At 38.3% G+C, this 12,704-nt stretch overlaps 5 protein-coding genes across 5 annotated transcripts; 2 read left to right on the forward strand and 3 right to left on the reverse strand.

The window, feature by feature from the left end:
- Positions 1–678: 678 nt before the first annotated feature.
- RHIMIDRAFT_287214 (cleavage and polyadenylation specific factor 5) lies at positions 679–1,801 on the forward strand (the record flags this gene model as incomplete). The annotated part of the gene is made up of 5 exons (XM_023613457.1): positions 679–730; positions 1,063–1,252; positions 1,303–1,468; positions 1,526–1,601; positions 1,659–1,801. The coding sequence occupies 5 exons, from the start codon at positions 679–681 to the stop codon at positions 1,799–1,801; spliced, it is 627 nt and encodes a 208-aa protein (XP_023467746.1).
- Positions 1,802–2,904: 1,103 nt separating this feature from the next.
- RHIMIDRAFT_236031 (uncharacterized protein) lies at positions 2,905–3,241 on the forward strand (the record flags this gene model as incomplete). Its single annotated transcript, XM_023608468.1, has 3 exons — positions 2,905–2,911; positions 2,964–3,132; positions 3,193–3,241. 3 exons carry the CDS (start codon positions 2,905–2,907, stop codon positions 3,239–3,241), a joined length of 225 nt encoding a protein of 74 aa, XP_023467747.1.
- On the reverse strand, positions 2,910–8,974 carry RHIMIDRAFT_213736 (uncharacterized protein). The gene is made up of 8 exons (XM_023607256.1): positions 8,820–8,974; positions 8,686–8,769; positions 8,464–8,634; positions 8,344–8,410; positions 6,398–8,294; positions 4,959–6,334; positions 3,193–4,909; positions 2,910–3,132 (listed from the first exon to the last, which is right to left on the reverse strand). Exons 1-7 carry the CDS (start codon positions 8,899–8,901, stop codon positions 3,379–3,381), a joined length of 5,208 nt encoding a protein of 1,735 aa, XP_023467748.1. The 5' UTR covers positions 8,902–8,974; the 3' UTR covers positions 2,910–3,132; positions 3,193–3,378.
- Positions 8,975–9,298: 324 nt separating this feature from the next.
- RHIMIDRAFT_225064 (uncharacterized protein) lies at positions 9,299–10,517 on the reverse strand (the record flags this gene model as incomplete). Its single annotated transcript, XM_023607522.1, has 2 exons — positions 10,034–10,517; positions 9,299–9,980 (listed from the first exon to the last, which is right to left on the reverse strand). The coding sequence occupies exons 1-2, from the start codon at positions 10,483–10,485 to the stop codon at positions 9,299–9,301; spliced, it is 1,134 nt and encodes a 377-aa protein (XP_023467749.1). The 5' UTR covers positions 10,486–10,517.
- Positions 10,518–11,640: 1,123 nt separating this feature from the next.
- Positions 11,641–12,703, reverse strand: RHIMIDRAFT_278000 (endonuclease V). The gene is made up of 4 exons (XM_023612716.1): positions 12,623–12,703; positions 12,411–12,570; positions 12,213–12,363; positions 11,641–12,180 (listed from the first exon to the last, which is right to left on the reverse strand). Exons 1-4 carry the CDS (start codon positions 12,667–12,669, stop codon positions 11,789–11,791), a joined length of 750 nt encoding a protein of 249 aa, XP_023467750.1. The 5' UTR covers positions 12,670–12,703; the 3' UTR covers positions 11,641–11,788.
- Position 12,704: the final 1 nt, after the last annotated feature.

The following is a 12,704-nucleotide window of genomic DNA, read 5'->3' on the forward strand; positions in this document are numbered from 1 at the left end:
TCAAAATATTCTTGAAACCTTGAATTCATGGAAAAGAATGTATTAAAAAAAAGTGTAGAAGCATTGATATTTTATATTGACATCATTTTCAAACTCAACTAAGTTACCAATCCACCTGTCAAGTTATGGTGCCTGTCCATTTTGTAGACTCATTATTGGTAGAGGAAATAAATAAGAACCTTACCATTTTGGAGGGTGTAGAATAAAGGACATTACGTTTTGCATTTGAAACTAGCAATGATTGGTGGAACATTACGTATGACAGAAGGAGGAGATACTAATCAGTAATCACCTGATGTCTAGTGCCTGTGGTGACATGGATAATGGTTGACCTCGGCACCTTGAGTCTTGTGCTTTCTTTTAATTTTGCTGCTTTTTGAACTCTTTACTTGTTTGCTGATACTTTAAAATCATGGACGTGAGTAGAAAGTATAATAAAAGCAGAAAAACAAGTGCCCTGTAACATTTAAGGGGTCTTTGGTGACATATTTTTAAAGTAATTTATCAAGATATGCCTGAGGTAAGGAAAAAGCCGGCAAAATGTGAAAGAATCATCTGGTTCTTTGGCCTTTGTCTACCTGAACCTAGAGATTTTTTTCTTCCTTTGGTGCTTGACACAGACTGTCACTTCAATTAAAAATCACAACCAAAGTGTACAAATGAAACGCCTCTTTCAGTATGTTTAATTATACGAAGAGAGTTATTGCATATTGGTGTAGAATTATAAAAGGTTTTCTTGTTGCTAGATAAACCTTGTAAGAAAACACGCGAAAATACAATAATAAAAGGAGAGACAGAGAGAGTGAACGTTCAAAAAAAAGGAGGGACTGCCGTAACATTTATTTCTCTGTTGGTGACTTAAATTTTCGAGCTTTTCTTTCTCTCGCACTTTTTTGCATAGACAATAAACAGATTAATAGAATGCCCAAAGCAGTTTTGTGCGTAATTCACAATAAAAAAAGAGATAAAGACTAACATATCCTTCTTTAGATATCCATTAGGTATTTAATTATCAACGTTCTTATTCATACATATAACAAACAAAAACAAACACACTTGTAGAAAACTATACACTCGCCACAAAAGAGCCACAACCTGAAGAGGATCCTTCAGTTTCAGCACGACTTCGACGACTAGAATCAGATTATAACCAGCACGGCATGAGACGATCTGTAGAAGCAGTATTGGTTGTTCATCAACATAATCATCCTCATGTTCTCATGTTACAAATTGCCAATTCATTTTTTAAACTGTAAGCTACTATTTACGCGCACAATTATCAGCTCAAACTAACCGATAAAGGCCCGGACACTACCTGGAACCAGGAGTAGATGAAGTGGAAGGACTAAAAGAAATTTTAAATAAGAGACTTGGACCTGAAGATCCTTCAGAATGGGACAGCAAGAATGATTGGACAATTGGTGAATGTCTATCAACTTGGTGGAGACCAAATTATGAAAACTATATGGCAAGTTGTCTGTTATTCTTATAAATAATATTAACCCCTTTTCTTTTTTGTTTATAGTATCCATATATCCCAGCTCATGTTACCAGTCCAAAAGAAAAAAAATCGCTCTATATAGTACATCTTCCACCAAGCAGTAAGCCCCCTCTTCTTTCTCAACATGTGTATATTTACTCTTTTTTATATGTATTAGAAGTACTCTCTGTGCCTAAAAATATGAAATTATTAGCAGTACCCTTGTTTGAACTTTACGATAATTCGGCGCGTTATGGAGCACAACTGTCGACTATAGCACATTTGTTAAGTAGATACGAGTTTATATATGAAAAACAATAAGCGTCTTTGCCCCCTCATCATCATACCATTGCTCACAATACAAAATAATATATATTTTTGATTCATATAAAAGGAGGACGAAAAGAAAGAGACTGCTTGATGTTACAAATGCTTACATACTTTAAGCAGCTTGAAGTAAAATAGTGATCCTGAATCTAACTTTTCATTTTATACTTTAATCATTTTTGTGCCTTGAGTAGCTTGTAGTTATTTTGACTTTAACAAAGCAATAAAACCAGCTGCACCAAGCACCTATCTTGGATAAATATGCTTGACTGTTATAGCTGTTTTAAGGAATAGATTGTGCTAATCAGCAATATATATATATCATTTTATCATTAAAAGAGAGATTTAAAGGAACAATCATTCTATAGTAAAATGCTTGCTAAAACATAAATAAAAGTCAGGCTTTAACGTTTCCTCCAAAACGTCAAGGCGAGGCTGAAAAAGAGGAACTTAGTTCAACTACTAATTTGTCAGTTAGTGCTACACACAGATTACCAGGGATTTGCTGAAGCCGAACAACCAGTATGCACACCTCTCAGTGTGTACCAACTTTTTATGGTAAATTCACTTAATGTTTATTATTAACATCGTAGACAAAGATGAAACGCTCTTCTGTGAAGAGAAGCAGGAGCGAAAAAAACGAATAAAAAAGTAAAAAATTTAAACTGTATATGTTATATGATTTCTTTTTTTGTTTTTTGTTTTTAAAAGTTGATCGTGATGCGTACATATTATGTTATTGATACAAATCGCTGCATTTTATCTTTAATTCTTTCAAATCGTCATGCTTTAACATACTTTAGCATTGCGCCAACCCCAGTTAAACCTTTAAAAATGAAATATAAGCAATTATACCTGACCGCGGTAGGCTATCAGCCTATTCAATAGCCATTGATGAGCTTTCAGTTCAATGAGCAAATAAAACAGTCGATCATTGGCCAATTGCTCGGTCTCTGTGATCTATTCTGATAATTTCAAGTCAAACATCTCACACTGTAATCGGTGTGACGTGTATTTTAATTTCAATTTCAGACACAAGGCATGTTTCCCCCAATCAAGGCTATGAAAAAGTTCTTTACTGTTGAATACAAAAAGAAATGTCAGGTACTTGAAAATCTGAATTAAACCTACTGTACGATTAAACACTGAACCTTAGACGGAACAGCCTCTCAAAAGGATATGGCAAAGTCCAGAATTCCACTTGAATACCGTGATTATTGTGCTCAATTGTTGATCCCCCTTAATAAATGTAGAGGCGAAACCTTTTACCTTCCTTGGAAATGTGGAAACGAACGTCATGCTTATGAAAAGTGTCAATATGAAGAGTAAAGTATACTCAATTGCAATCACATACAAAAACTAATCTCTGTTTTTTTTTTTTTTAGTTTTAAGCGTCGTATGAAAGAACAACAAGCTAAAGCCTTGGAAGAATAAAATCTACGCCAACATTCGATATATAACTTAAAACTCACAGCAAAAGTGTATTGTTCACTTTTTTTTCTTCTTCATATATAAAAAAGACCCTGCAATTAGATATCTTTATTCTCTTTTTGTGTCCATATTTATGTTGTTTATACAGAAGGAGGAGGAGGAGGAAGGGAAGCATGATAGATATGGTTCATAAGAGACTCCAGATAATTTTCAGCAAATGAAGACATGTAGAATTCGTGTTCAGAGCTATGATCTGCAACAAAGTTATGGGCAAGTTCATGACATATGGTCATAAACCAATAGATCAACGCTTCTTTCCTTTTCACTGCTTCATCTTCTGTTTGAGATTCATGAAGTGCTAAATAGTACCTCAAGTTCATAAACAGACTTCCACTCAGATTGAAAGCAATTGTTGGACCTTCCTTGTCATAAAAGATTTGGATTGTCGCTAACTGCAGTCCAAACACCTTGGAGAGATCATTGAGAATGCTCGTGAACTTGGCCATAGCCTGTCCATATTGTTCGAGCACGTCATCTCCTTGGATCGTTCTGTGCACATAAAACTCCATACCCATGACATTACCAACATAGGTCAAATTGTGTCCAGGCGTGGCATCACAGTACTGCCTTGACTCGTTCACTTGGTTGATTCGAGGAGGAGTGAAAACACCTTGTCCTGTGTATGGCCTGCACGAATGAATGGCTCGCTTTAGGTTTTGTCGAATATTATCTGTGTAATTTGGAGTAATCGTTGTCTCTGACGGTGGTAATTTAGGTTGCTTAGGTTCATGAGTTTCATTATTACCATTGTTTACGATCGATGATGACTCGGTAGCTGTCGTGGTTGATGGTGTTGAAGGAACCTGCTGCTGTCTCCATGACCACAGTCTGTTGATTAACCCTGTTGGTTTTTGTTCCGGTGCCTTGCTTATCGCTTGCTTTTGCTTTTCTCGATTTTCCTCCGTCGAAACCTTTTTGACTTGATGGGTCTTCTTTGGGTATGTTTCATGCAATAGGCGGTTCACCACATTCTGCACATGGTTATCATGTTGTTGGGAGAGCAGCTGTCGGATATACCCTTCTTGACAGTCGCCAAACACCTCTTGCACCTGCTTGGTATATTTATCTAATTCTTGTGGAGCTAATGGACGAGGCATGGATACTGGATTTGTATTGGATGTAATAGGTTTTACTGGTGAAGCTATCTGCTGCTTACGAATATTCAAGATACGATCAACAGGTACGCCTTTACGGCGCAGATGATGAAGGCTTGCCGTTAGGTATCGTTCAACAATGATTGCATCGTTAAACTGAACACGAGCAAACAATAAAACACACAAAGCATTGGCAACATCGTAATAGTCCATCTCTGATGCAGTCGACACATAGATGCCAAAATCAACTCTATCTGCACAAGCTGTTGTTGGTTGAACGTTCTTTTCTGAGGTATGTTTAAAGACGCGATTGATTTTTAGCTCCTGTGCTTGAATCACTTTGAGATGCTGTCGTACATACTGTTCATCATGTAACAGCTCTTTTCGTCGCTGAGGGTTATCGTTCATCATTTGATAGATGATGATGGGTGTACGCTCAAATATCATTTCAGTGATTTGTTTAGTTCTTTCGGTAACGCCCATTCTGTTGGTGTAAGAGTAAGTTTCCTTGATTTGCCTACAAATAAATCTTAGTAAGGTTTCTGTTTAAATTATATTAAACTTACGTTGATAGCAATTGACTGCCCAGCTGCTTATAAAAATCTTCCAATAATGGCTCCATTGGCGCTGATAAGGGAGAAAAGATTTGATGACACATTGTATCATCGATAATAAAGATATCCGAAGCTTTAGCTAGTCTATATTGAACGAACTCTCCATCTGATGTATTTTCTTCATTCAACTGTTCTTGCTGTTGTTGCTCAGATAAAGTCATCTTTTTGATACCCACCAGAAAAGGCTTCGTCCTCATTTCATGCAGCAACTGTCTATTGGACCGAATGAGATAAAATTGCCCTGCGATTTGACGAAGTGCACCCAAGTATCTTTCGCCTCCACTGCTCAAGTCCCAGAACCTTTGAGGATCCTTTACGATCATAGAAGCGAGTTCTACCGTATTTGGCTCATCTTTGACTCCACAGGATCTCAAAAACGAGTTTCCTAAAGTACCAAAGTTGACGAAAAGAAACAGCTCCTTGTGAAAACTTGTAGAGTCATCCGATTCGAAGTAACAATGATATGGTTCCTTCAGAATGTTCACACCGTTTGCGACGACAGGAATGAAGGCTGTCTCTCGTAGCAGCTGCCAATGTGTTCTCGAGAGCTCACCGGATCGACTGGCCATATACTCAAACCTTCTTTTCGCTTTATCATGGTCCTTTTCAATATTTGATAAAAACGCTTCAACCAACCGAGGGGCTGGTGGGTTCTCGCGTACGCCGAGTTTGTCGCGCATGGGTATAAGGTCAGAATGAAGTGTTTGGAAACCAAGGAGCTGAACGTCGGGATTGGTAAAACAATCACGAGGTGCCGAATATGTCTTTCCATCCGAGCAAGGTAAAAATTTGATATCGATCGTGTTCGCATCATATTTTTCTTGATAATCCTTGTAGTGTTCAATAAAATACGAAAGGGCTGTCTTTTGGATCTTTTTTTTCTCTTCTGTCATCGTTTCGGCAGGAGCAGCCAAGGTCAGTAAGATTTGAAGGGGCGGAGAGGTATTCAAACCAAGCTTGTCCACAAGAAACTTGGCCTCATCACTTGAAGGTCTCCAGCGTGGGGTCCAGAAGATAACAGGCAAATTCAAGTTTTTAGCAACCTCTGTAGGACTATAGAGGTCTGCTGCCTTGTAGCGCTTGTATATCTTCTTTTCATGTATTTCCAGCACAATAGGTTCAGATTCACTTGCTTTTGGTCGAGGCTTCTTCACAGTCTTGATTCGAGGTTCTTCTCCTTCTTTAGTGAAGATAGTCGTACCTCGAAGTCTGCGAACTTCCACATCAGTTAATGTAGACTGGACAGAAGTGAGATATTTTACTAAATCAACATGCGACCAACTTCCTTCAGACAAAAGTCTATCAAAGACCATTTGTAGCTCTACGTGCTAAGCGTACGAGATAAAATAAGAACATATAGTCTTTCTTATACCCCATGCATCCCCTCTTACCTTTCGAACACCAAGAGAAGTTAAAAAGGTATCACTGACGCTTCGAGTATTACTAAATTGAATTGTCGGCAGATCATCAAACAGGTTGACGTTTGGAAAATAAGCTTCCTCCGGCAGTTTCATACCAAACTTGGTCGGGATGCATGTTTTCAATTTCAACAGTTGAACAATTTCGCTTTCAGATTTAGATGATATGTTTCCAAAGCTTTTGGATATAATTCCAAGTACTCGTTCAGAAAACGAGCTAGAAGTTTGCAGCTCAGGCTTGGATTGAGATATATATTGCACCCAGTACACTATCGATAGTTCTTTCATGTCTCCGAAATAAGAAGCTAGTTCATTTGCACTAAAGTGTTTGGATACAGAAAATGGCATCACATCAGAAGGAACATCCATATCAAGAGGAATGATCTTGGGATTCTGCCAGTACTTTGCTCTTGACAGCTGTATTAGCCCTCTCTGTTTTCCACAGTCCATAACGGCAGCACCAAGAAATTGAGCACGTGTCTTTTCGTTGATATTGTTTCGAGTTGTGGCTGGGATAGCAGTGTTGCCGACATTACACTCAATCCACCACTTCATACATGCAATCATTTCATCCGTTGTTAAGGAACGTGAATCGAGCTCCTTCAAGACATCATTCAATCCAAGAGGCTGTAGCAGTCCATGGTCCGTTAGCTTTTTCATACCTTCCTTACATTCTTCATAAACAATAGATGTAATCGTAGGGATTGTCTTTATGAATTTGTCTAATAGCTGTGTGATATTGTGTCCAGTTAAGCTCATAGTATCAGGCACAGTTCTGGCAATGGTGATAGGTTGTATACCGTGAGAAGTCATGATGTTCAAAGGCACCTTGCATGATTGAAAGAACCAACTCTCGTGTACTTTGCCGACAATAGAACTTGGAGTAGAGTGTTGAAATGTAAAGGATCTCAAAGCATGGGCTGCTCTTCTCTCCAGCATGTTCTTTGCACTATCCATACCTTCAACGATTGTTTTGTCCACTTGCTGCTGAGACCCTACAAGCTCTCTATAAAGTCGAACAATCTGTTCCATTTCATCATTATAAACCAGTCGAGCCAAGAGACCACCGACTGCGAGTAATTCTTTATTCCATATGCTGATATATCTGTCTGCGAAATCAATGCTTTCTCTTTCCACAGTGGGTATAAACCGGGATGCCATATGACAGCAGCAACCGGTAGTTTGATGTGTAGGAAAGCCAATGAAGACACATCCTTGGTTAGGAAATGGGATCAGATTTTTATAGATATCAAGGTTGTTCTCAGACGCATCCAGCTCTTCTCTACCAGTGTATACTAGCTGGAACTTTGTCGTCTTTGGCGGCTTCTTTTTGGTGGCACGCTCCATTTCCTTCTCATAATCCCTTGACACGTGAACTTGTAAGGACGCGGTCACTACACGTAAAAAGATACTACCCTTCTCTACAGGCAGTGTGTTGCCGTTCTCCTTTCGCATGCCCAAAAGGCCAGCAAGTGGCTGAAGAAGGAGGCTAGGCGGGGTATATTTTTCTGAGTCTAGTTGGATCTGTCTCGTGTCTGCACCCGTGATCGTAAACATACGCTGAGGTGTGTTCAGAATCATTTGACGGGTATCGATTGCCATTGCCCTAGGTTCTGCCACTCTCTTTTTAATACTGAATATTTGTTGATCATCAAAGAATACAGTGACCTCCCTCAAATTGGCTGTGAATCCCATACTTGTTGTCAAGAATTTACAAAAATTGTCAAAGTCAGGCATTTCCATTGGCTCTCGAAGATCCATTAGAAAAGATGTCCAGGAGTCTATATCTTTCTCAGGCACATCGGCTCTCTTTGCAAACAGCTGATCTCCTTTAAAATAAAACGCCATACATTGTGATCCTGAAAACACGCTAAAAGCAAGAGTTAATACAAAGACGATCTTGTGTATCTTGTGCTTACAATGGATTCTCACAAACGGAGAAAAGAGAGTAAAATCCAACACCAAAGGCACCAATCTTTTGTTCATCTATCATATACGTTTTGATACAGTTCCAAGACTAATGCTACACCTTTTTTTACCTGGATTTCCTTCCGCAATACGTTTCAATCGAATCCAATCCTCCTGTCGAAAGTGCATACCATTGTTTTTGAAAACAATCTTGTTACATTTGGTTGATAAGTTGATGGGTTTGTTGGGATCAGATGAACCTGTATAAAAGCATATTTGAACCGCGCTTGATGATGCATCGTCTTTCATATCAATAGGTTATAAATTGTTGTTGTTCATATTATTATTATTACCAGCATTTTGCATAAGCTCTCTATATAATACATATTCTGCTGAATATCTTGCCAATATCTTATCAATAAGGTGTCTTTGATTGACTGCGGATATAAGTTAGGTATGCATATAAACGAGCTTAATTTACAATCACCTTCAACTTTCTCTTCCACTCCGCCACTGTCCATGACGTTGGAACGTAATGCTTCCAGTCGATTTTCAAATTTTGTCGTCATTGACAATAGATGATCTATAAAGAAATAAAGAAATAAAAAAGGGGAATAGAGAGGCAAAGAGAGAATTTGAACGCTGACCTGAAACCTAAAGTATCACTAAATGCACACCTTTGAACTGCGCATAAAGACAGCTAGAAAGGACTACAGTCGGCAGTAATCTTTTCATTACATCTTTTTGCGCAGATCAGTTCAGAGATGATAATAAGTGTCTACATATGATCTTGCCAGAACTAGATTAATTAATCTACCTTCGTTTCTATGAGTTTGTTTTGACATAAAAGCTATGTATTGATCGAAGGAATATTGATAGGCAGGTCTATCACAAAATATAAGAATGCGGTCTTGTATTGCATTAAAGAATAAGCAGTACTAGAATTATGTATTTATTTATAAAATATTAATATTGATAGGAAGGATAAAATATGATAGATGTGGGGTCCATAGAAGATGCATCATTGAGGCCAAAGAAATCTGAGCCACTCGGTCTATTAGGATCCAATAAGAACATGGCGATATTAAAGATGATACCGGCGAGGATCAGAAGCAGCCAAAAGATAATAGGCAATGCCTCTTTCAATTGACTGAAAAACACATTCTCTTTCTTCATTTCTGCAGCAGATCTTGCAGAAGTGCCCCATCCTACGTCCCAGAGAGAGATAATTGCCCAAAGCTTGGCAGGAACAAGACCAAACATGTAATAGAGGGAGTAAATCGGGAAACCAATGAATCGAGGTGAAAGTGCAACAATGGTAGAGTATACCGTCTTGATACAGGCAATGGCAGCAAGAGAAATTAGCCAAACGACGAGAACCAAGGGTGTTTTGGAAAACAAGATTTGGAAAATGGAAAACAGGAGCACGAAGGGATAGATACCTTGATAAAAGAGTTCAGCGGCCATCCATGGACTGTGCTTATGAATGCTTCTTGCATTCCAAAAGAGTTCTCGGTAAAAGCTCTTGGACCATCGCGTCTGTTGTTTGAACCAGCGAAGAAATGAAGTTGGGGTTTCAGTTTCACAAAATGCCAAGTGTGTATAGACCACCTTGTGACCTTTTAACAGCGTTTGGTTTGTAAGGTGTCTAAATAGAATGTCAGACTATAGTGTTAGTTTTATATATGCTTTTTTTTTTACCTGTCATCACCATAGGTGCACTCCATGCCCAAAAAGGACTGAGAAATCCACTCTTCCAAAATCTCACGTAATACGTGTGTTCGATAGACACCCATAGGGCCAGAGACACAGGTAACACATCGGTTGAAGCTTTGAGCTGCTCTTTCAATATTAAATGCCATCCAGTATCGAAGAGAAGACATGTAAGAGAGCAGATTATCTTTACTATTCCATATTCTGACATCACCAGCAGCTGCACCGATATTCGGAAACCAATGCAAGGCTTTCTCCATTTCAATCATTGCGTTAGGATCAAACCGAGTATCTGAGTCAGTAGACATGATAGCTTCACAGCCAGCGGCCATAAGAACGCGGAAGGCAGTGTACATGGCATGTCGTTTACCTTTGTGAGGCTGGAGGTAGCAAACGGCTTGTGTTTCAGTAGGCAAAATGAGTTGATCTCGAATGATCATGTCAAAATCTACAAGAGCAGATTCTTTCAAACTTTGATTCTTTTCATGAGCTGTATCGTTACTACTACTGCTACTACTACTTGCAATACGGCTTGTCGCTTCCGTGATCTCTTTTTTCAATCGTTGGAAAGAAAGTGATAAAAGTTCTGGCAAGACAACAATGGAACCATCAGGAAAGATCTTTTGAAAGACAGCAGCCATTTCCTTGTCTTCGGAAGCATCACCATCAATGACCACAATGATCTTGAATGGCTCAGGATAGCTGAGGTTCTTGACAGATTCAAGGCATTGTGTGAATAAGCCAGGTTCTTCTCGGTAGCCTACGACAGCGAGACCCATCTTGGTAGCAAGTCGAGGTATGTCTTGTCCTCTTTCCAAGTCATTGCTGTGACAAGGCAATGGATCCGCCTTTTCATCCTCATGCTCTAGTTTCACTTTCGGGATAGGCTCTGGAAGTCGCTTGTTGTAGTAGTGAACCAAGATGCGATTCAGTGTGGCAAAAGCAAGCTGTAGTCCGATGAAGCAAAAGACTACAGTGCCATAAACACCAAGAACCCAAAAAGACTTGCGGGTCACTTTAACCTTTAGTGCATAACCTACCAAAGCAGGAGCAACAAAGAAGCATGAGACGGCAATAGAGTATAATAGCTTCAAAGGAAGTGTCCAATGAATTGTATTTGGCATATGAGTGTGAATGGTATTAACTTGTTTTTTTATAAGTCAGGAGAGCAGCTGTTAAATGATGAATAATGTAATTGTGCTTATAGATGTCGTTGTCAATACAAAGAAATGGAGAAAAAAAAAAGAGAAAGAGAAAAAGGAAATGAGAACAAGAGGTTAAAGGACAAACCCTGCCATTAGTTGTTGTTTTTTCTTCTTTTTTTTTTAAGCATTCATACTAATGCAATTGATTGTTTGAACATCTTTTTATAAATAATTAAAGAGTACCCTTCCATTTCTCATCTTTTATGTATTCTTTTTTTTTTTTTTGCCCTCTTGCCCTGTTTCAAAGTAATATAGTGAAGGAAAGTCTTGATTTATGCAGACATGCATTCAGATCCAATTAAGCCTCCGCTTATAAGCACAAAGCTGTCATTTTTAAATACTTGACGTCAATTAAAAAAAAAAACTCATTTAAGCATTTTCTTTTGTTAAAGGTGTTTATTTTATATGAAATACAACAAGCGAATCATTTCGAGAGTAAAGAGTCTGTTAATAATGTGTTTCTTTAGACGCAGATGAAATAAAGTGCACGACTAGATACTTTTTATGTTCATTGGATATAACTCCCTCCCATTCTTTTTTACTTGTATTTCCAATTTTCTCTGATATACGCTCTACTTTCCAAATCAGCCATACGAATCGGTTCTGGTATCCTATACCGAGGAGACACAGCCAAAACGATCTTGACCGCCGTTTCTAAAGATACCCGATGACCTTGACTGACAAACACAGGGTTCTTGCTTCCTGTTCTCAATGCTGTCCCATACAAAATACCTGATGTCTCGCCTATCAAATCTAAACGGTCGCCTCTTTTCCATAATGTCTCGTGGCATGTGGCCTTTATCTTGTTCACATCATCTAAATCGCCACGAATCATCAAAAAGTTCTTTGCTACGCCGATTGTAGGCGTATCGGATACTACGCCCAAGTGACAAGCAATACCAAACTGACGAGGATGGAGCAGTCCATTTCCTTGGGTTGTTTAGGCTTTTTTTTTTTCTTACCGTCTATAAGAAGAATTTGAGGATAAATCTCTGGTTGGTTCGTTTTAAGTTCATTCAACAAATTCATTAAGGGATTCACTTCACGAAAGGCTAAATAGCCAGAGATATAAGGAAGATACAGTTTGGTTTCTAGAAACTTTTTATAAACAACCTTCAAGTATATTAATATATACAAAGTTGTATATAAAATATATTTACCTGAAGATCAGGAAATGTCATGACAACCAAACAAGCAACTGCATTTTCATGATCTCCAAGTGGAAAACTTAAATCGACTCCTCCTACATAATGTAGATTGTCCAAAGTAAAATCAAGTCTGTCTGTGAGTTCAAGTCTTTTGCGTAATTCCAATTGTTCGCTTTTAAAGTAAATAAGCAAACTATTTAATTTTTGAAAGACACTCTTTTTACTCGCTCCAAATACGTCTTTGTTCTACAGAAGGATCACTATCATACATTAATGAAAAAGAAAAAAGAGAAAAGAAAAGAGAGG

Source organism: Rhizopus microsporus, assembly GCF_002708625.1.
Source record: "Rhizopus microsporus ATCC 52813 unplaced genomic scaffold scaffold_5, whole genome shotgun sequence".
Lineage (NCBI taxonomy): Eukaryota > Fungi > Mucoromycota > Mucoromycetes > Mucorales > Rhizopodaceae > Rhizopus > Rhizopus microsporus.